The sequence below is a fragment of the Galeopterus variegatus genome, unplaced genomic scaffold (assembly GCF_000696425.1).
Source record: "Galeopterus variegatus unplaced genomic scaffold, G_variegatus-3.0.2 Scaffold1657, whole genome shotgun sequence".
NCBI classification, from domain to species: domain Eukaryota; kingdom Metazoa; phylum Chordata; class Mammalia; order Dermoptera; family Cynocephalidae; genus Galeopterus; species Galeopterus variegatus.
This window is the reverse complement of record NW_007727768.1, coordinates 141,640-162,132: the sequence shown is the minus strand read 5'-3', so window position 1 is coordinate 162,132 and position 20,493 is coordinate 141,640. Positions and strand designations below refer to the sequence as shown.

The window sequence follows — 20,493 nt, the reverse complement described above, 5'->3', positions numbered from 1 at the left end:
CCGTTGCCGGACACGAAAAAAGACAAGAAAAAAAAAAAAAAAAAAAAAAAAAAAAAAGACAAGAAAACAGAAAGGAGGAATGGCAGGAGGGGCCTGGTGGCATTTTGGAATCCTAAAACAGCAGGAGAGAATGACAGCACTATAGAAAATAACTGAAATGTGTTTCCAGTTTGTTTTATCTCATTCCACTCTCAGGCACCATTCCTTTGAGATTCTTCCCATTAACATTCTAAAGTCTCTCTAGTCAAGGCTTTATCTATTGATTTCTCTAGTCAAGGCTTTATCTATTGATGGCCTAGATAAAGCCAAGATATTATTGTGTGAATTCCTTATAGCCAAAAGTCAAAGATGGCAGACGAATAATGGCACTTTGGAAAGTTTTCAGATCCTTACAAAAGATGAAGCATTGATTAAAGTCAGAGGAAGAAAGGAAAGGAAGGGAGAGAGGGAGGGAAGGAGGTGGGGAAAAGCAACGCCCTTTATTCACCCTGCATATGGATGCTATATGGTGTTTGCACAGCCTTATTAAGCAAAGGAGACCAGCACCCCAAATCATAGGACATTATTCTATGATCTTGTAAGTCACTTCCCCTTTTACGGCCTCAGTTTCCTTAATCTGGAAATAAGGTTGAATAGTTGATCTCTGAAATTCTTACATTTTCTCCTGTCTCTTCAATTAGTCATGTTGCTTCTGGCAAGCACTGTTATTCCCACTTGGTAGACATAGAAAATAAGACATCGGGAAGTTAAATGTATAAACCACCCACTGTCGGAGTGAGGGTGCAGGAGAGTGAGTACATTTCTGAGTAGGAGGCTGTCTTTCGGCTCCCAAGATTCAATTCTTTATTTGCCATCCCCAGTAACAAAACTTTCACCTTGAGGGCAGAGACAAAATCAGGTTACAGCTCCCAGTAATTAAATTTCCTACAGTAACTCAGAATATAAATCAGCAGCTAACTGGATGTGAGCTGCTCACAGTTGCAGGTTCTTTTGTCTTTGTCAAGAAAATTAAAGAAATACTTGTTCACATTTCTATACAATCATGAAAATAACAAACCAGACATCTGTAAATGATAAATTGGGCTGTGGTTCAGCTAACTTGTATTAATTACTGTGAATTACAGCAAAGAGCAATGCTGATGCCTCTTCTGTCCCCATTCTGCTGACAAGTGCATCGATCAGACACCTGCTCTGGCTTCCGCATCACCAATAAAACCCACCCAGCCCAGCCTGTCTCCCTTTATATGCTGCCTAGTATGTCCTAACTAAAAAGGATCTCTTTTATCTGACTCACTGCATTCCCTTTGATAACCAACTTTCATTAATTTTGACAAGATAATAAATGAAAAAAATTTTTCTGATGTAATTACTTGCTTCCCCTAATTCTTATTTTGTTTTGAAACCCAAAACACCTGGGCAGAAAAAAGACACGCACAAAAACAGTAGGAGTTGGGGCCGGCCCGGTGGCGCACTGGATAGTGCGCCGCTTGGGAAGCGCGGCAGCGCTCCCGTCCGAGGGTTCGGATCCCACGTACAGACCGGCTCCCGCTCACTGGCTGAGCGAGGCACGGGAGCAACACCGAGGCTTGCGATCCCGTCGCCGGTCCCCGGTCCGGTACGGGGGCAACACTGAGGGTTGCGATCCGTTGCCGGACACGGAAAAAAGACAAAAAAAAAAAAAAAAAAAAAAAAAAAAAAAAAACAGTAGGAGTTGGCCCTCACCCACAGGGAACTTGTAGTCTTACAGGTGCTTTGCTGTGTAAATAATTCTTCCCATAAATGAAATACTGAACTATTTTTTTGTGTGTGTGTGACTGGTAAGGGGATCAGAACCCTTGGCTTGGTGTCGCCCGCACTGCGCTCAGCTAGTGAGCGCACTGGCCATCCCTATATAGGATCCAAACCTGTGGCCTCGGCGCTCCCAGCGCCGCACTCTCCCGAGTGAGCCACGGGGCCGGCCCAATACTGAACTAGTTTTTGAGTACCATAATCCCAGCTTCCTTGCTTACTAGCTTTGCTTTTGGGCAAATCCCTTAACCTCTCTACCTCAATTTCCTGACCTGTAAATGGATCGTTTGAGGTTTAAATGAGTGCAGATGTGTAAAGCAATTGCAACAGTAAGTGCTAGAATAAATTCATTTTGCTTCTGTTATTTCTCCCTACACAGTAGGTTGATAGCATTTCCTGAATGATATGAAACCCGAACATTCCTCCCAAAGTCTCTCACACTTCATAATGTCCTATTGCAAAAGACAAAATGGAATAATTGACATAACTGGAGTTTTAAATAAAATAATTACCCTTAGAACAGCTTCTTGGCAGTGTACTCCAGGTCGTTTAGGCCTTAAGACTGTCTTAGCTCCAAGGGTCATCACTAACACTACACCCATTTTGTGCAAAAAATAAGTGATCTCTTCCTAAGAATAATTAGCTGATGAATTTCTAGCTTTTGTAAGATGATTTTATTCAAATAGTTGGACCATTCCGTCAACCAATTTAACTTAGTTCTGACTGCATAGATGAACTTGAACTGAACTGAAAAGTCAGGGCAGCCCATCAAGATGCCCCACAGACATGTGGCTGGCCATCAATACTGGGCAGGACTGAGCAGCCCACCAACAGGTAGAGGGCTGATCCCTGGCAGTTAAGGTTTGTCATATTGCTAAGGCAACTAACACTCAGAATGCCTCAGCCTACAAACGGGACTTTTAGCTTTTTGTTTCTTTGATAATCTAGACATGGAAACTCATCAGAAACCCAAATATCTGTTATTTTTCCCACTTCCAGCACTTCAAGATCTGTTCATAAAGCTGTCTTCAAGTTTTTCTCCAGGTGAAAAAATCTGCAAAACAAAAGCCAGTTTCTTTTTTTCCATCTTCAGTAGCAGCCTGAACCAAATACAGACAATGAGAAATGGGTTTTAGTCATTGTTGGGTAGAAAGGAAGATCCTCACAAGAAGTTTAATTCTCTCTACATCTCTAGAGGGCAGGGCTTGGCTTCTTCTATTGCTCTCAATTTTAAAGCTATAATGTAGCCACAGAACAGAATGATGTCAGGGATTGCAGATAAAAGCTCACAACAAATCAGCAGCTTAGGTTACACAACAGGGGGAAAGGAACACACAATCTCTGTCTAGAGTCAAGTTATGAGAAATCCTAGTGGCTGGAGAACATTTAGACCGAGTACACAGAGAGACAGTGCCTACTTGCATCTTGATGGTGATAAACGGTACATAAGAAGAGTCTTAGGAATGACAAATGCTGAGAATGTTCATAAATATGCTCCCCTCCATCTGATCATGCCTAAAGGGATGAACATCACTCATAATTATGGTGCCATCGAGTAAGCACTTTTATTTTTTGCTTCCAGTTTATTTCATTAGCTTTTAACAATTTGGTTCGCCAGATTTCCAGACCAAAGTGTGTGATGGTCTACATTCTAAAATGAGTTCTAGAAAAGACAGGGAGACCAGAAGGCAGAGTGACACTGAACATGTCTCAGGGGCATTGCTTGGTCTTGGGTTTGAATGGGAGAAGCCTCTTCCCAATGTGCAGCCCTTCTTTGAGCCTGCCCACAAAAGCCACTATTACCTTCATTTGTCCATTCTCCCAGAGTGTCTCCTGCTCTACTACCTGGGCAACTTCCTGTTTCTGCCGGAACAATATTGAATACCCAGTACTTTCATCTAAAGTGTCACTTAGCATAGAATAATAACAGTCAACATATACCAAGTGCTGGTCACTGTGCGTTGCTACACTGACCCATCTGTCTTCACAGCCCTGTGACGTAGGTATGTGGGGATAGGCCCTCCAGCCAAAGACCAGCAGAAACCCAGAAGTTGAACAAGTTGCTTGTTACAAATCATGGGACATCTCAGTAAGCGGGGTTTATGACTTAATGGGATTCAGGCTGTGTAGGTGATTTGAGGAGGATTTAAGGCAACAGGGCTTTGCTCAGGTTGGATGCTGTATTAGTCCATTTCTGTTGCTTATAACAAAATACACAGAACTGGGTATTTGTAAGAAAATAAAATTTATTGCTTACAGTTTCAGAGGCTGGGAAGTCCAAAGTCGAGGGAATACATCCAGTGAGAGTCTTCTTTGGTGGTGGCTTTACAGCAATGCAGGGGTCCCACACAGCAGAAAACAGTGGAGGGGGGGAAGAGAGAGAGAGAGAGACTGTCAAGTGCTTTCCCTTTAAAACCCTCAGAACCACGCCCCTGACCACCTTTATTAATCCACTTTTAGGCATGGTCCTACATTCTAATCACCTCTTCAAGGCTCTACCCTTCAAATAACCACTGTCAGTAGTTACAGTGGAAATTAAGCTTCTAATATATGAACTTTGGGGGACACAATTCAATCAATCTACAGCACGTGCTGTCAAGAAGTCAGGGCAGTTCTGTGATTGGATATCCTAATCAATCTTGCCTGTACAAAGGGTAAGATCAAAGCAAAGCTAAGCTGTAGTGAGTAAAGAGGCTCCAGTCACTCAAAGTAGCCAGGCTGGAGGGTGTTTGGTCATTTCTGTGACTTGGACAATGTTCACGTTTCTGTCGTGGTTGTACATGATTACGGAGTGGTCTTGTTTTTGTCTCGATCTGTCATGGATGGTTGCAGAGTGGCCTTGTCTGATGTTAGTGTTCTGTGAAGTCATTTATGTTTAACAAGAGATCACCAGAGCCTAGGTCCAAGGTCAATTCCTAGAAACATCAGGACCTGGCTGAGAGTCACATGCCAGCTCCCATGGGTCAGGGGCTGCTTTTCTCTTTCTCAATAGTGAAAAGAAGTTAAAGAGTTTGTCCTAAGTCACACAGGTAATGAGCTGAAGAGCTGTAATGTTACTACAGCTCCATCTGGTCCCTGAGTCCAGTCGCTTGACAATGATTTGATCTCATTTGGAATCTTCCTGAAACATCTGTTTTTATCTTCCTGGATTTCCCAGGGAAATACAGCCAAATTTCCTGGCATATTCTGTGGAGAGAATAGCATTGAGTCTTGAGAACAATGTTGTCCATTGACTTCAGTGAGAATCCAAGCCTAATGTGACCTAAACACACTATTTCTTTTTTTATTATTTTTTTAATTCAAATAGCATTTATTGGCTGAAATATCATCTGACATTTATCAGTCACAAACAGGTCATCGCTAATTTACAAATCGTCTGAGCTGCAAAGTTCATTTGTATGTCAGTTGTCTGTAGTACAGAATACAGACAATGTTTTATAAATGGTTGTTATATTCCAAAGCTAGCCTATATAACCAACTTAATCTATAATGTAGCTGAAGTATGGGAATTTTATTGAAACATAGTTGATTGTACAGATCTGTGGGGTACAGAGTTGAATATCTTTACCTGTGTGCAGTATGTGATGCTCAAATTAGGATAGTTAGTGTATTCAACATTATACAATGTAATTGTTTTTCATGACTCTTTACCAATTCTTCTCTCCCCCTTTCCTACATCTGGTAACCTCAGAATGACAGCCTTTTGCCCTCCATGCATTGATCAGAGATGAGATTTTGTTCAAGTAGTCACATTTATGCTTAGAAACACATCTAGCTGATCACCTTCAGCTTTTTACCTCCAGCTGTCCAGTTTGAATAGAAGTGTTCTAAGGTTAACAGGGCAAGTGAACCCTTCTTTAAATATCCCTTTGGTATGGTAGGAATGGACAAAGTCTCCCGAGGATGTGAGGTTACAGACAGCCTAAGACAGGGGAACCACTGGAGAGAAAAGATTAAGAAGTCAAAACAAAATGGGTTCAGATGTGAGCTCTGCTACAAATCAGCAAAGTTACCTTGAGCAAGATTAGTGACCATGGCCTCAGTGCCCTTCTCTCCAAAGTGGAAACTAGAACATCTACTTCAAAACATGTACTTCTCTCATAAAATACCTTATGTTTATAACTCTATGGTTTTTGTTTGCTCTGATCTATGCTCTAAGCCTGCTGGGGGTAGGAACCAGGTCTGAGTTGTTCACTGCTGTAGCCTCTAAATCTTGCATGGTGCTTGGCTCATGGAAGCAGATAGACATAGAGAGAGAGATGTAGGTATCGATCTGGCTGTGGATAGGAATATAGATGTGGGTGTAGGTGTGGATCTGGATATAGATGTAGATGTAGGTGTGGGTTTGGATATAGATGTAGATGTGGATCTAGATGTGGACAGAGATGTAGATGTAGGTGTAGATCTGGATATATAGATGTAGATATAGGTGTGGATCTGGATCTGAATGTAGATATAGGTGTGGATCTGGATATAGATATAGATGTAAATGCAGATACAAGCCTGAATTTAGATATAGGTAGAGACGTAGATGTGAATCTGGATCTGGATGTAGATATAGATATAAACCTGGATCTAGATGGAGATGTAGATATAAACCTGCATCTAGATATGGATATAGATGTAAATGTAGAAGTGGATCTAGAACTAGGTATAGATGTAGATATAAACCTGGACGTAGACGTAGATGTGGATATAGATGTAGATATAGTTATAAACCTGGATCAATGTAGATGTATACTTCAATGTAGATATAAACCTGGATCTAGATGGAGATGGAGATGTTGATATAGATATAAACCTGGAGCTGGAATTAGATGTAAATGTAGATGTGAATCTGGATATAGACTTAGATATATTAGCATTATTCATTGTATTCAGAGTGTTTAATACAAGTTAGCTGAACCACAGCTGGGATTGTAATTGGCCAAGCACATACATTTTGGCTACTGTTATGGACCTGAGGAGGAAACATACACTCCCTGTAACATAGAGTTAATAGTGTCCCATGTGAAAGAAATACCAGTGTTTCCAAATGCTAGTCTTTTACATCCTTTTAATTTTTTAAATATATGAATTTGTCATTTGATAAAAATAAATTTTTCATTAAGAAAGGGCGTTTTGTTGTCTCCCATTTATTAAGTAGCACTAACAGTGCCCTGTGCCACTTGATTCCCCAACATGGCATCTAGTGAGTGTTTTAAAAATTAAACTTAAAATGCCTTCATTTTTAATTCTTAAGCTGGTTCCCAAGTGGGGTGACTTCTAGAGGCAATTGACCTCAAAGGTCTGGATGTTGAGTTCCACAGGCTTAGGTAACATAGAGGTGGTCTGAGGAAGGTCATTGTTTCACCTCTATGGGGTCTTCCTTCACAAGGCTGGTGTCTTTCATAAATGCTCTGCACACGCAGATATGAGACTTCAGTGGAGAAGTCCACAAGGGCTGGTAAAACCACTCTGGTTATTTTGTTACTCCCCTGCCCCAATGGAGACCCCAAACCAGCCATTCAAAGCATCCATGATCTCACCTCAGCCTGGTCCCTTTCCCTGGGGTCTCCTGCCATGCACACACTACCCTTGCTAAGTCAATCAACACCTCGTTTTTTGATTGTCACCCAGTTGTTCCAGCTACCGTGCTCTGCTTATGCCTCCCTGGCCATCATTTGCTAAAGTTTTCATGACCAGCAAGAGCTGACCTGGAGAATAAAGTAGAGTCATCATATTTCATACATCTGAAATAGCCTGTCTGTTGTGACCATTCGAACACCAACTCAACCTAGCCACAAATGGTCTCCAAAGAACAGATTTTACCCCCTCGCATTTGTGACTGAAGTTATCTGGAAACCATTGGTGGTTAAAGTAAAATTCTTTGTGGATAAAGAATTATGCCACATCTGCTCTCTGATTCAGTGAACCCTTTAGAGCAAGGGTGTAGTTGAAGCATCCTCAGAAGGCAGAAGAAAGGTAGTGGACCTTGGTATAGAACAAGCTAATGCTGTTTGAGCCAGGCACTGAGCTAAATGTTTTGCCTTTTCATTCATTCTTCATAGCAATCCTATGATGTGTCTCCATTTACAGATAAGGGAAGTGAAGAGGTTAAGCGCCCCGCGCATGGTGGAGTTTGTCTTCAGAGCCTGTTCAGAGATGACTTGCTGTGTCTTCATTGAGTCATATTAGTCTCTCTCTCTCTTTCCTGTGCTTCCTGAGAAGGGAAGAGCTGCCAGAGCTGCCCCTGGCACTCTTGTGGATGTCAATTTTCAAAATAATACTTATCCAGAATGATCTTGTCACATCTGTGGATGAGCAGCTGCCTTCAGATGTGGTGTGCTTGCAGTAGTGCTGACTGCTACAGTTAAAATCACTCTGTATATCAGGAGAGAGGCAGCGGGGGCAGCTGACCTGTCCCACGGCCACTGCAGGGAGAACATAACTTCCACGTGAAGATTAAGGGGCAGGTACTCCTGAGGAAGGAGGTGGATAGGGAAGTGTCATGTTCTTATCCAGGCTTTGAACAGACGTTTCCAAACACATGTGTTTGCTGTGTGTGAGCAAATAACCTGGAAACACCAAAGGTCTGATGTAGAAAAACCAAATGACGCCAAAGAAATTCAAACATGGTAAAGGTGAATCATGACCACCAAGTCTGCCTTTTGGTCACAAAAGTCAAATGATTCTCTGGATTTCTACTTCCAATCTGTTCTATTTCTGGCTCTACTCAGGCTTGGGTAGCGTTGACTTTTTAAGGCATTCCTGCTTTCAAAAGACAACCCTGTGTTGGCTGCACTCCATTATTGGTAGAGGCAGGAAGCATGTTTGGAGAACAGTTGGGCCACTGACCAATCTAAGGCCAGTCATGGATACAGATCATTGAGTGCCATGCTTGTGAAAGTCTTCCAGATGGATCTCTGAGGCCGGCATGGCAAGATGGGTTTCTTGTGGCTGTCTCCAGCTTGGCTGCTCCAGGGCCCTTGCAGCAGAACAGAGACTCTTGTTAGATTCAGGTGCTCAGGATCAGGGGGCAGCAGGCTAGCCTGGTGCCAGGGCGCCTGGCTTGAGAAGCGAGCTTGTTTTCATCTCTCACCACCACTTACTCATTTCAAAGGCCAGACATTTATTCAGTAGACAGTTTTGAGCAACGTGTGCCCAGCACTGGAAATAAAAATATGTATCTGACACAAGCCTTGTCTTCAGAGACTGTAGAGTCACATAGGCAAAACAGACACATAAATTTAAAAAATAATAATAATGATCACAACATGTAAAACGTGCCGCATCAGAGATAGGTACCAAGTACAGTGGTAGACAAAGAAGGAAACAAATTAGCCAGGAAAAGCTTCACAGAATTAACAACAATAGACCTCGTGGATTGTGCACTAGCCATGCACTAAACGCAGTGCACTGCTCCCCCCGTATCCACGGTTTCGCTTTCTGTGGTTTCAGTTACTAGCAGTCAACTACATTTTGAATATAAGATATTTATCTATGGCGAGAGACAGACAGACCACAGTCACATAACTTTTATTACAGTACATTGTTATAATTGTTCTATTTTATTATTAGTTATTGTTGTTAACCTCTTACTGTGCCTAATTTATAAATGAAACTTTATCATAGGTTTGCATGTATAAGAAAAAACATAGCATATATAGAATTCTGTACTATCCACAGTTTCAGGTGTCCATTGGGGGTCTTAGAACATATCCCCTGCAGATAAGGGGGGACTACTGTATAGCACAGTGGTTAAGTAAACAAGCATCAGAGTTAGACCAAAGTTCAAATCTGTGTCATTTGGCATTGGGCAAATGACTTTCTAAAATGACTTTCTAAGTGACTATCCTCAGTTTCCTCCTGTGTAAAATGGGATGTGAATTGTATCTACCTGACAGGCTGTCAAGATTAAAGTAGGTGAGGCACACTGTATCAGTTTCCGAGGGCTGCCATAACAAATTACCACAAAACTTGACAGCTTCAAAGAGCAGAAACTTAGTCTCACAGTCCTGGGGGCTGGGAGTCTGAAATCAAGGTGTTGGCAGAGCCGTGCTTTCTCTCAAGGCTCTAGGGGAGAAGCTTTCCTCTTCCTAGTTTCTGGTGGTTTCCAGCAATCATTGGCACTCGTTGGCTTATAGATACATAACTCCAATCTTTGGCTTCATATGGCCATCTCGGTGTATCTGTGTCTTGTGTCCAAATTTCCTCTTATTTATAAATACACTAGTCATATTAGATTCAGGGCCCACCCTAATGCTATCTTAACTGGATTACATCTGCAAAGACCCTATTTCCAAGCAAGGTCACGTTCACAGGTTCCAGGTAGACATGAACTTTTGAAGGACACTATTCAATCCAATATACACACCAAGTAAGTTCTCACTCAATACTATTAAAATTATGATTAGTAGTAAATATTCTAACAACAAACCTTGGAGATAGATATTATCCTCATTAAGCAATTAACTGAAATTAAAGAGTTAAGGAATTTTCCCAGGGCTTTTCAATAAGCAAGAAGCAGAGCCAAAACACAAACTTCCCTGGTCTGACTTTAAAACCAGGGAGGGTCACCAGCCACAATCATTCAGGAGACAAAATGACCTGGTCCTGACAGACAAACAGAAGTTCTCTGGACAGTGTTGGGAAGCAGGTCGGGCAGGGAGAGGGGTTGCAAAGGGGGCAGGAAATTGTGTCCCGAAGCCAGGTCCCAGCTCATGTTCATAGATGGCCAGGCTGGAAGACCCCTGTAGACTTTATGAGCCAAATCCCCTCCTTGTTCAAAGACTCAGAAAGATTGAGTCTTACCAAGGCCCTACCTATATCTAGTCGGTAAAAGATCCTAGGCTTGAACCCATTCCTTGGCCTCAGGGTCCAGAATTTTTGTTTATTTGCTTGTTTGTTTGTTTATTTTTTCCTGACGATGGCTCCAGGCAAAGCCAGAAGATCATCATCCCCTGGACTGTGCACTAGCCAGGCCTGTGTCCGGCAGACAAGGACACTTGTCTGGGAGGCCCTTGCCCTATGGGACAGTTACCCACATAAAGAACCAGGTCACAGCACCTCCACCCCCAACTCCCACTGCAGACAGAGAGCCTACTCATGAAAGCTCACCCGAGGCTTCCATGGAGAAGACAATGAGGCAGCACTGATTCGATCTGGGGAAAAGCTTAGAAGCGTGAAGCCCAGAGGTGGGGTTTAATACACCCGAGACCTGTCAGCAGGGACTCTGCTGACAGCAGGCCAGGCCCTGTCTCCAACCTGGAATGAGAATAGCCAGCATTAGTGGCTATTCTGGGCAGTTTCTGTAAATCTCTGAGATTAGAAAACACATAAGAATGTGTAAGTCTCTCCCTTTGCCACTGATGAGGCCAGGGATGCCCCGGATGCCCTGCCCCCAGCTGCCCACATCCCATCCTCCCCTTTTCTACAGCACGCCAAAGGCGCCTTTCCAGTTCACAGTCTGGTCATGCCCCTCTCCTCACTGCCTGCCTCCCCATGACCTTCAGTGTAAGTGTCAAACTGCTTATCCCAAAGGTCCCTTGGGATCTGACATCCCTGTCCCTACAGTTTTACACCTGCTATCAGAAAAAAGTATTTACACACACACACTCTCTCTCTCTCTCTCTCTCTCTCTCTCTCTCTCTCTCTCTCTCTCTCTTCCCCTTCTAGCTCAGCTTCAGCCACACAGCTCTCATTATATTCCCCCAGCCTCAGTGCCTTTGCACATACCTGATCAGGTCTCCCCACTGTATCCCCTTTAAATTTCTTTATGTGTCTGTCCATCTAATTCTAGGGATCTATGCTAAAGAAATACTTGCACAGGTGTGCAACAAGGTACGTGTACAAGGATGCTCATTGCTTGATTTTGCATTAGAGAAAAAATAGAACAAGTCTGTCAGTGGGTTAAATAACTGATGTCCATCTGCTCTGTGGTTCCTGTGGAGCTGGTAAAAGGACAGACCTGTGTAGATGAACGTGGGAAGATTTCCATGGCACATTGTATTGAGGAGTCCTAGGTGTGAGGAGAGATAGGTCCCTACATAGTGGGTGACGTCTTCTATAGCCCTGAGTGAAGAGACATGAAGAGGAGATGAAGGAGGGGACAGGGAGCTCAATATCCGTGGACTTCAGGTCCCTAGAGAGCCAAGGTCTCTGTAACAAACCCCTCACTGGGTGTTCAGGTCATATAAAGCATGTGTATTTCTGTGCTCTTCTTTTATCACCAAAACTTCATTTGGCATAGTTTCACTGACTAAATTAAAAATCATCTGTAATTTTTAAAAAGGGATACTGGACTCAAGTGAAGCCAGTCCAGCTGTGTTCTGGGTGCATTGGATCAGGGCTTAGAAAACCCGCATTCACATTCTGAATTTACCACTGACTAAATCTCTAATTTGGAGAAAGTATTTTTAATTGCCTGTGTGAGTTTTCCTTTCCTCATTCGTGCATTGAGAGAGGTGGACAAAATAATCTCTACAGTTTCTTTATTGCAAGATTCCAATGGCTTTGTGCAATGAGGCATGTGCAATGTTAATAGCAACTGCTAACAAGTTTTTAGTGATTACCATGTGATAGGTTCTGTTTGAGCTCATGTGTATTAACCATTTTAAGTCTCATAGCAACTATATGAAATAAATACTATCATCTCCATTTTATGGAAATAGACACTGAGGCTCAAAGATTGAATATGTTGTCCTAAGTCATACAGCTAGAAAGTTGAGGAGCTAGAACCCAAATCCAGGCAGTCCGACTCCAGAATCCATGATCATAACTATTCTATTATGCTACATGATTTAAGGATCCATACAGAAAAATTAGTGTTAAAGTAATAAATCTGAAGAGCTGATATGAAAAATGTAGATGAATATGGGAAAATTATCTGAGAGCCCAAATACAAAAGGCAAGCAAAAGTCCATAAATATTCAAGCATTTTTATAACATATCGCTTCTATACACCATACTGTGCCTATATCTACATACTTCTATGTAACAACGAATGCAAGAAAAAAGATGTCACTATTACTGCATTCTTACGCATTCTTTTTTCTCTGAAAATAACACCGTCATATGCACATGGCACTGATGCTTTCAATTTTAATTTCACAGATGAAAGAACTTGGTGTCATCTTCTACAACTGCAGCTGCCTCGTCCTAGATTTACAAAGGATATTTGCTTTGTATAGTTCATTAAAATTCAAGAGCAGAGTACCTCAGACCTGGTCCAAGAGACTCTACGGAGTCTATGACAATGAAAAGAGATTGCAACTTCAGTTGAACGAAACCAAATCGCAAGCATTTGTGTCGGTGAGTTGTCTGCCCGGTCTCTTCCCCTTCCTCTCCTTCCTTCTCCAGAGGCTCTTTATTAAGTTGGGATGTTTAAGTGTGCTCTTATATTGGGAAAAAATGAATTAGACAAATTGGTTCTTCCCCATCCCTTGAATTAAAATGTGTCCACTTTTATGCTCAGTCATATACTGTCCCCAGTAATTACAATAATAAATCTGAATGATCATTTCTAGTTTCAGAGACTTTATCTGATTTGACCCTCCACAACCATCCCACAAGGAGACATGGGATTGTGACATTTTGCAAATGAAGGTATTGAAACTTATCCACTAGCACAGAGTCCACCAGATGGGAAGTGCCAGAAGAAGGGCCAGCACCCAGGTCTTCTGTGCCTATTAGCCTATTTTTGATGCCCTACATCATTGCTTATTGCTTTTCAGACTTGTTTTTAGCAGTAGAACCCTTTGATGAGAATCTGAGGGAATCCCAATGCAGAGAACAGACAGAGCAGAGCCTCTGTGCTCAGTTGGGGCTGGAAGACAAGAAGCACCCAACGGGACAAGGCTCCTTGCATAGCTCCCCAGGCCTCTGAATCTGCTGAAAACCACCAACCCCTACCAGCCTCCCTGTACCTCTCCTGCCCACTACCCCAAGCCCATACACCACAGCTAATCAAGTTCTCAAACTTAAGAATCTGCTGGTGATCTTGTGTGGCTGATTTGCAGCCCCCCACCCCCACCTGCATCTGGGGTGGGACCTTAGAAGTTTCAATTGAATCAAGCTTCTGAATTGACCCTGTTGCTTACAGAAACTTCTAAACCATGCTCCCAATTGAATATTGTTATCCCTCCCTAGATTGGTATCAGTGTTTTTATACCAACAATTTTTAGGTCATTAAAGAGCATTTTATTAAATAGTGAATTCTATCCTTTTTGCCTGATCAAATGAAAGCACAGTCTAAAAATTTAGAAATGTAGCAGTAGAGGAAAAAGAAGTTGTTTGTCTTAAATGACAAATTCACATTAATGTGAATAGCAAAAAATTGTCTATGAAGAGTTTTCATCAGATACAGTAGAGCTAAAAAACCTTTTTTGTTTTTGTGGCAGTCAAGAGTCCAGTAGCAAGTAGCATATTGCATAGGGCATTTTACTAAAAAAATTATTCTATATATACATTTTCATTTTATCTCAAAATAACCCTGTAAGACCATAAGACCAGATACTGTTCTCAATTTGTAGATGAGCAGCGATAGGAAATTTGCCAAGGAACTTTTAATCCAGATGGTAACAGGGTGACATGACACCTCAGCAAGGGACACCCACTTAACCAGGTCCACAGTAGAACAGATTGGAAGCAGCAGGAAAAAAATGAATTAATGAACAAATTTTGGAAAATCTCTGGATTTTGAATTTATAGTTTGAATGAGAGAGAAGTGAATGTGGTTCTTGCATAAATTTAAACTCTGACCTTCACAAATGGAAGGAGCCCTCCTTTGTTGATTCTAAAGTTAACATATCTACCCCAGAGAGAAGCCTCAGGCCTTTAGTAAAATCTGCTAAAATGCTGGCCCTTTGTTGTATTCTAGGGCAAATTCGGAAGTTGCTTTTTATTAAAGAATCCGCCATAATATGAATTGTGAAACATTTCTTCAGGCAGTCTTTTAAACAGTATAATGCCTTTACTTTCTATCTGCATTTATTTTGATTTATTATTTTATTTTCTGTTAACATCAAGCCTACCTTTGAATTTCCATTTAAAAGATATTGACTGAACAGCATTTTTGGAGAGGTATAAAATCTTACAGGTATAATAAAAGTCCGAAAAGCCCTTCTACTGGAAATGGTATCGTTCAGCCAGAGCTCCTTGATCTCACCTCTATGATATCATTTTTCACATCTTATAATTATTTATTTATAATCATCTTTTGCACTATTTTATAAAACTCTGAAGTCTTTGTCATTGGTATTCACCTCCCTCAGTGCTCTCTAAAAGCAGCAATAAATGTTGGGTTGGTTTTATTAGTAGCAATATTCATAGAAAGTTCCAGAATGCATGCCATTTTCTTGGTAATATATGCCAAACAATTGCCAAGACAAATCTATTTAAATTCAATGTATTTGTTTAAAAAAATCTTAAAATAGTATATTATGTTTTGATAAGCTGATAGTCTCAAGACTAAACTGAACACACACAAAAAGAATATTTGAAGACCTTAAGAATAACCATTTCCAGAATCAAGTTTTAGATCATCGATAATGTACATAGTTAAATATGAGTTTTAACTTATGATATATCAAGATGGATTATTTCTAATTTTCTCACAGAACACAAACATGCACTTGGTTGGATTTAACTATGTGATTTCTAGTTACTTGGGGCCAGATAATTTTAATTTCCCCACATTTCCCATTGAAATCAGAAGATGGGGACAATAGTAGGCTGAGTTTCTGTCTTGTAGATTTCTCTTCAGAGCCCTTAAGATTATGCATTTGCATTCCACGATTAAGTCTGGTTAGTTCAAGGTCTGTTTTTATTGATCCAGGTACTCCATGGATTTCATTTCGTGTTTACTATTCAGTCCAATTGCCCTTCGGTCTTGTATGCTGAGATATAGTTAGTGAGTGAGAGCAGATGTTGACTAGAACTTGGTGCTGGTATGGAAAAATACCATATTGCATTTCCCTTTAGAACTTTCAGTGTATATTGTTAATTACATTTTAACACCTTTATTGAGATATAACTTAATACCATAAAATTCATTCATTTAAAGTCTACAATTCAGTGGGTGTTAAAGTGTCATAGAGTTTTGCAACCATCTCCACCATCTAATTTTAGAACATTTTCATCACCACAAAGAAACACCCCAGACTCATTAGCAGACACTCTCCATTTTCCCCTTTCCTCAGCCCCTAGGAACCCCTAGTTTATTTTCTCTTTATGGATTTGTCTTTTTTCTGCATATTTCATATAAATGGAAAAATACAGTATGTGGTCTTTCATGACTGGCTCATAACATATTACACCTAGCAAATGTTTTCAAGGTTCATCCATGCTTTTCTGTTTGTTTCTTGTTTTGATGATCAAGTCAAAATTATTAGCATGTTCATTATTACAAATCATGATTATTCTTTGTGTCCCCTTACCCAATTTTTCCCTAAGCCTTACCCTCTCCTTTCCCACCTCGCAACCAAAGGTCTGTTCTCTCCTTCTGAAAGTTCAATGTATTTTTGTGATTTTTCTTTCCTTTCATTCCTTTCAGTCCTTTCTTTCTTTACTTCCTTCCTTCTTTGCTTCTTTCTTAGCTCCCACTTATGAGTGAGGACATGCAGTATTTCTCTTTCTGTGCCTGGCTTATTTCACTTAACATAATTTTCTCAAAGCTCATTCATGTTGCTGAGAATGGCAGGAATTCATTCTTTTTTATGGCTGAGCAGTATCCATCACACATATATATATATACCATCTTTCCCTTATCTAGTTGTCCATTACTGAATATTCAGGTTGGTTCCATATCTTAGCTATTGTAAATAGAGCTGTGATGAACATGGGAGTGCAGGTATCCCTTCAACATGATGACTTCCATTCTTTAGGTATACACCCAGAAGTGGGATTGCTAGATCACATGGCAGTTCTATCTGTAATTGTTTGAGAAGCCTCCACACTGTTTTCCATAATGGCTGTACTAAATCGAAGTCCCACCAACAGTGTAGGAGGATTCCCCTTTCTCCACATCCTCGTCAGCATTTGTTATTCTCTGTCTTTTTGATAATAGCCAGTCTAACTGGGGTGAGATGATATCTCAGTGTGGTTTTGATTTGCATTTCCCTAATGATGAGTGATGTTGTGCATTTTTTCATGTATCTGTTGGTCATTTGTATGTCTTCCTTTGAAAAATGTCTATTCAGCTCCTTTGCCCATTTTTGATTGGATTATTTGCTTTTTTACTGTGAAGTTGCTTGAGTTATTTGTATATTCTGGATGTTAATCTATTGTTAGATGCATAGTTTGCAAAATTTTTTTCCCATTCTGTAGGTTGTCTTTTCACTCTGTTGATTGTTTCCTTTGTTGTGCAGAAGCTTTTTAGTTTGATGTAAAATTCTATTTGCTTAATTTTTCTTTTGTTGACTGTGCTTTTGGGGTCTTATTCACAAAGTCTTTGCCCAGGCCTATTTCCTGAAGTGTTTTCCCTATGTTTTCTTTTAGTAGTTTTACAGTTTCAGGACTTATACTTAAATCTTCAATCCACTTTGAGTTGATTTTGGTATATGGTGAGAGGTAAAAGAGATAGTCTTTTCCCCAATGTATGTTCTTGTTGCCTTTGTCAAAGATTAGTTGGTTGTAAGAACGTGGGTTGATTTTCTGGGTTCTCTATTTTGTTCCATTGGCTGAGTGTCTGTTTTTAAGCCAGTAAGAACCATGCTGCTTTGGTTACTATAGCTTTGTGTATAATTTGAAGTCAGGTAGTGTTATGCTTCTGGTTTTATTTTTTTGCTCAGGATTGCTTTGGCTGTTTGGGGTCTTTTGTTGTTCCATATGAATGCTAGGATTGTTATTTCTATTTCTGTGAAGAATGTCATTGGTATTTTGATGGGGATTGCATTGAATCTGTAGATCACTTTGGGTAATATGGACATTTTCATAATGTTAATTCTTCCAATCCAAGAGCATGGAATGAATTTCCACCATTTTGTGTACTCTAATTTCTTTCAGTTGTGATTTTTAGTTTTCATTGTAGAGATCTTTCACTCCATTGTTAAATTGATTCTGAGGTATTTTATTTTTGGGGGGAGACTATTGTAAATGTGCTTGCTTCATTGATGTCTTTTTCTGCTAGTTTGTTATTGGAGTATGAAATGCTACTGATTTGGGGGTGTGATTTTGTATCCTCAAACATTACTGAAATTGTTTATCAGCTCTAATAGTTTTTTGGTAGAGTCTTTCAGTTTTTCTGTATATAGGGTCATGTCATCTTCGAACAGGGACAGTTTGATTCTGTCTTTTCCAGTCTGGATGCACTTTATTCTTTCTTTTGCCTGATTGCTCTGGCTAGTACTCTAATACTATGTTAAATAGGAGTGGTGAGAGTGGGCATCCTTGTCTTGTTCCTATTCAGGATGATATTGGCAATTGGGTTTGTTGTATATGGCTTTTATCATGTTGAGATACTTTTCTTCTATACCTAGTTTTCTGAGAGTCTTTATCATGAAGGGAAGGGATGTTGAATTTTGTCAGTGCCTTTTTTATATCTATTGTGATAATCATATAGCTTTTGTCCTTAATTTTGTGGACATAGTGTATCACATTTATTGACTTTCATATGCTGAACCATCCTTGCATCCCTGGGATGAATCCTAGTTGATTGGGGTGTATAATTTTTGTCTTTGTTGCTGTATTCTGATTGCTAATAGTCTGTTGAGGATTTTTGCATCTATGTTCTTCAGAGATATTGGCTTGTAGTCTTTTTTTGTTATATCTCTGTCTGATTTTGGTATATAGGTGATGTTGGCCTCATAGAACGAGTTTGGAAGAATGGTCTCTATTTCAATTTTTTGGAATAGTTTGAAGAGAACTGGTATTAATTCCTCTTTAAAGATTTGGTAGAATTCAGCACTAGAGCTATCTGGTTCTGGGCTTTTCTTTGTTGGGAGACAGCTGATTACTGTTTCAATCTTATTGCATGTTATTGGCCTGTTTAGATTTTCTCTGTCTTCTTGTTTCAGTCATGGTAGTTTGTGTGTGTCCAGAAATGTATCCATTTCCTCCAGGTTTCTAAATTTGCTGGTGTATAGTTTTTTATAATAGTCTTTAATGATTCTTTGTATTTCTGTGGTACCAGTTGCAATGTCGCCTTTTTCATTTCTGATTTTTGGTATTTAGGTCTTCTTTTTTTCTTTTTTGGTTAGCCTAGCTAATGGTTTCTCTAGTTTGCTTATCTTCCCCCAAAACTAACTTTTCTTGTTTCATTCCTTTTTTTGTATCTTTTGTGTGTGTGTGTGTGTGTGTGCCTCTATTTCATTTATTTCTGCTCTGATCTTAATTATTTCTTTCCATCTGCTAATTTGGGGGGTTGGATTGCTCTTGTTTTTCTAGTTCTCTGAGGTGTAGTACTAGGTTGTTTATTTGAAATCTTTCTATTCTTTTGATGTAAGCATTTATTGCAATAAACTTTTCTCTTAGTACTGCTTTTGCAGTATCCCACAGGTTTTGATATGATGTCTTTATTTTTATTAGTTTCAAGAAATTTTTTTTTTTTTTTTTTTTGTCTTTTTCTGTGTCCGGCAACAGATTGCAACCCTCAGTGTCGCCCCCGCACCAGACCGGGACCGGCAATGGGACCGCAACCCTCGGCGCTGCTCCCGCGCCTCACTCAGCCAGTGAGTGGGAACCGGTCTGTATGTGGGATCCGAACCCTCGGGTGGGAGCGCCGCCGCGCTTCCCAAGCGGCGCACTATCCAGTGCGCCACCGGGCCGGCCCAAAATTTTTTGATTTCCTGTTTAATTTCTTCTTGGCCCTATAGGTCCAGGAGGATGTTGTTTAATTTCCATGTATTTGTATAGTTTCCAGAGTTTTGCTTGTTGTTGATTTCCAGTTTTAATCCATTTGGTCTGAAAAGATACTTGACATGTCTTCAGTTTTTTAAAATTTGCCAAGACTTGATTTATGGCCTAACATGTGGTCTATCCTGAAGAGTGTTCCATGCAGATGAGAAGAATGTATATTCTGTAGTTGCTGGATAAAATGTTCTATAAATATCTGCCAGGCCCAGTTGGTCTAAGGTGTAGTTTAAACCCTGTGTTTCTCTGTTGATTTGTTGCCTAGACGCTGAGAGAAGAATGTTCAGGTCCACAACTATTATTGTATGGGAGTCTATTTCTTTTTTTTAGGTCTAATAGTGTCTGCTTTATATACATTGGTGCTCCAGTGTTGGATCCATATATAATTGCTATGTCTCAGTGCTGGATAGATCCCTTTATCATTATATAATGGCCTCTTTGTCTCTTTTTATGGTTTGGGGATTAAAGTCTATTTTATCTTATGTAAGAATAGCTATTCCTGCTCACCTTTGGTTTCCATTTGTGTGGTATATCTTTTTCTGTCCCTTCACTCTTAGTCTGTGTCTGTCTTTACTGGTGAGATGAATCTCTTGAAGACAGCATATAGTTGGTCTAGCTTTTTAATCCAATCAGTCAGTCTGTGTCTTTTGAGTGGGAAATTTAATCCATTTACATTTAGGGTTATTCTTGTAAGGTGTTTACTTACTCCTGGCATCTTATTGATTTTTTTGTTTGGCTGTTTTAAATATCCTTTTTTCCTCCTTTCTTCCCCTTTTATTGTTTGTCTTCTGAGTTTGTTTGTTTCTTGAGGTGGTTAGAAAGTTTCTTTCTCTTTCTCATTTGCATTTTTATTCTGCTAGTGGGTTTTGTTCATTC

General features: G+C 40.2%; 1 protein-coding gene across 3 annotated transcripts in view; it reads left to right on the top strand.

The window, feature by feature from the left end:
• The window catches only part of PLD5 (phospholipase D family, member 5), a 206,103-nt gene that overhangs the window by 160,064 nt on the left and 25,546 nt on the right, over positions 1-20,493 (top strand). For all 3 annotated transcript variants that reach the window (XM_008578293.1, XM_008578291.1, XM_008578292.1), the window contains one exon: positions 12,883-13,080. In XM_008578293.1, the coding sequence (XP_008576515.1) occupies positions 12,883-13,080 (198 nt within the window). The remainder of the gene's footprint in view (positions 1-12,882; positions 13,081-20,493) is intronic.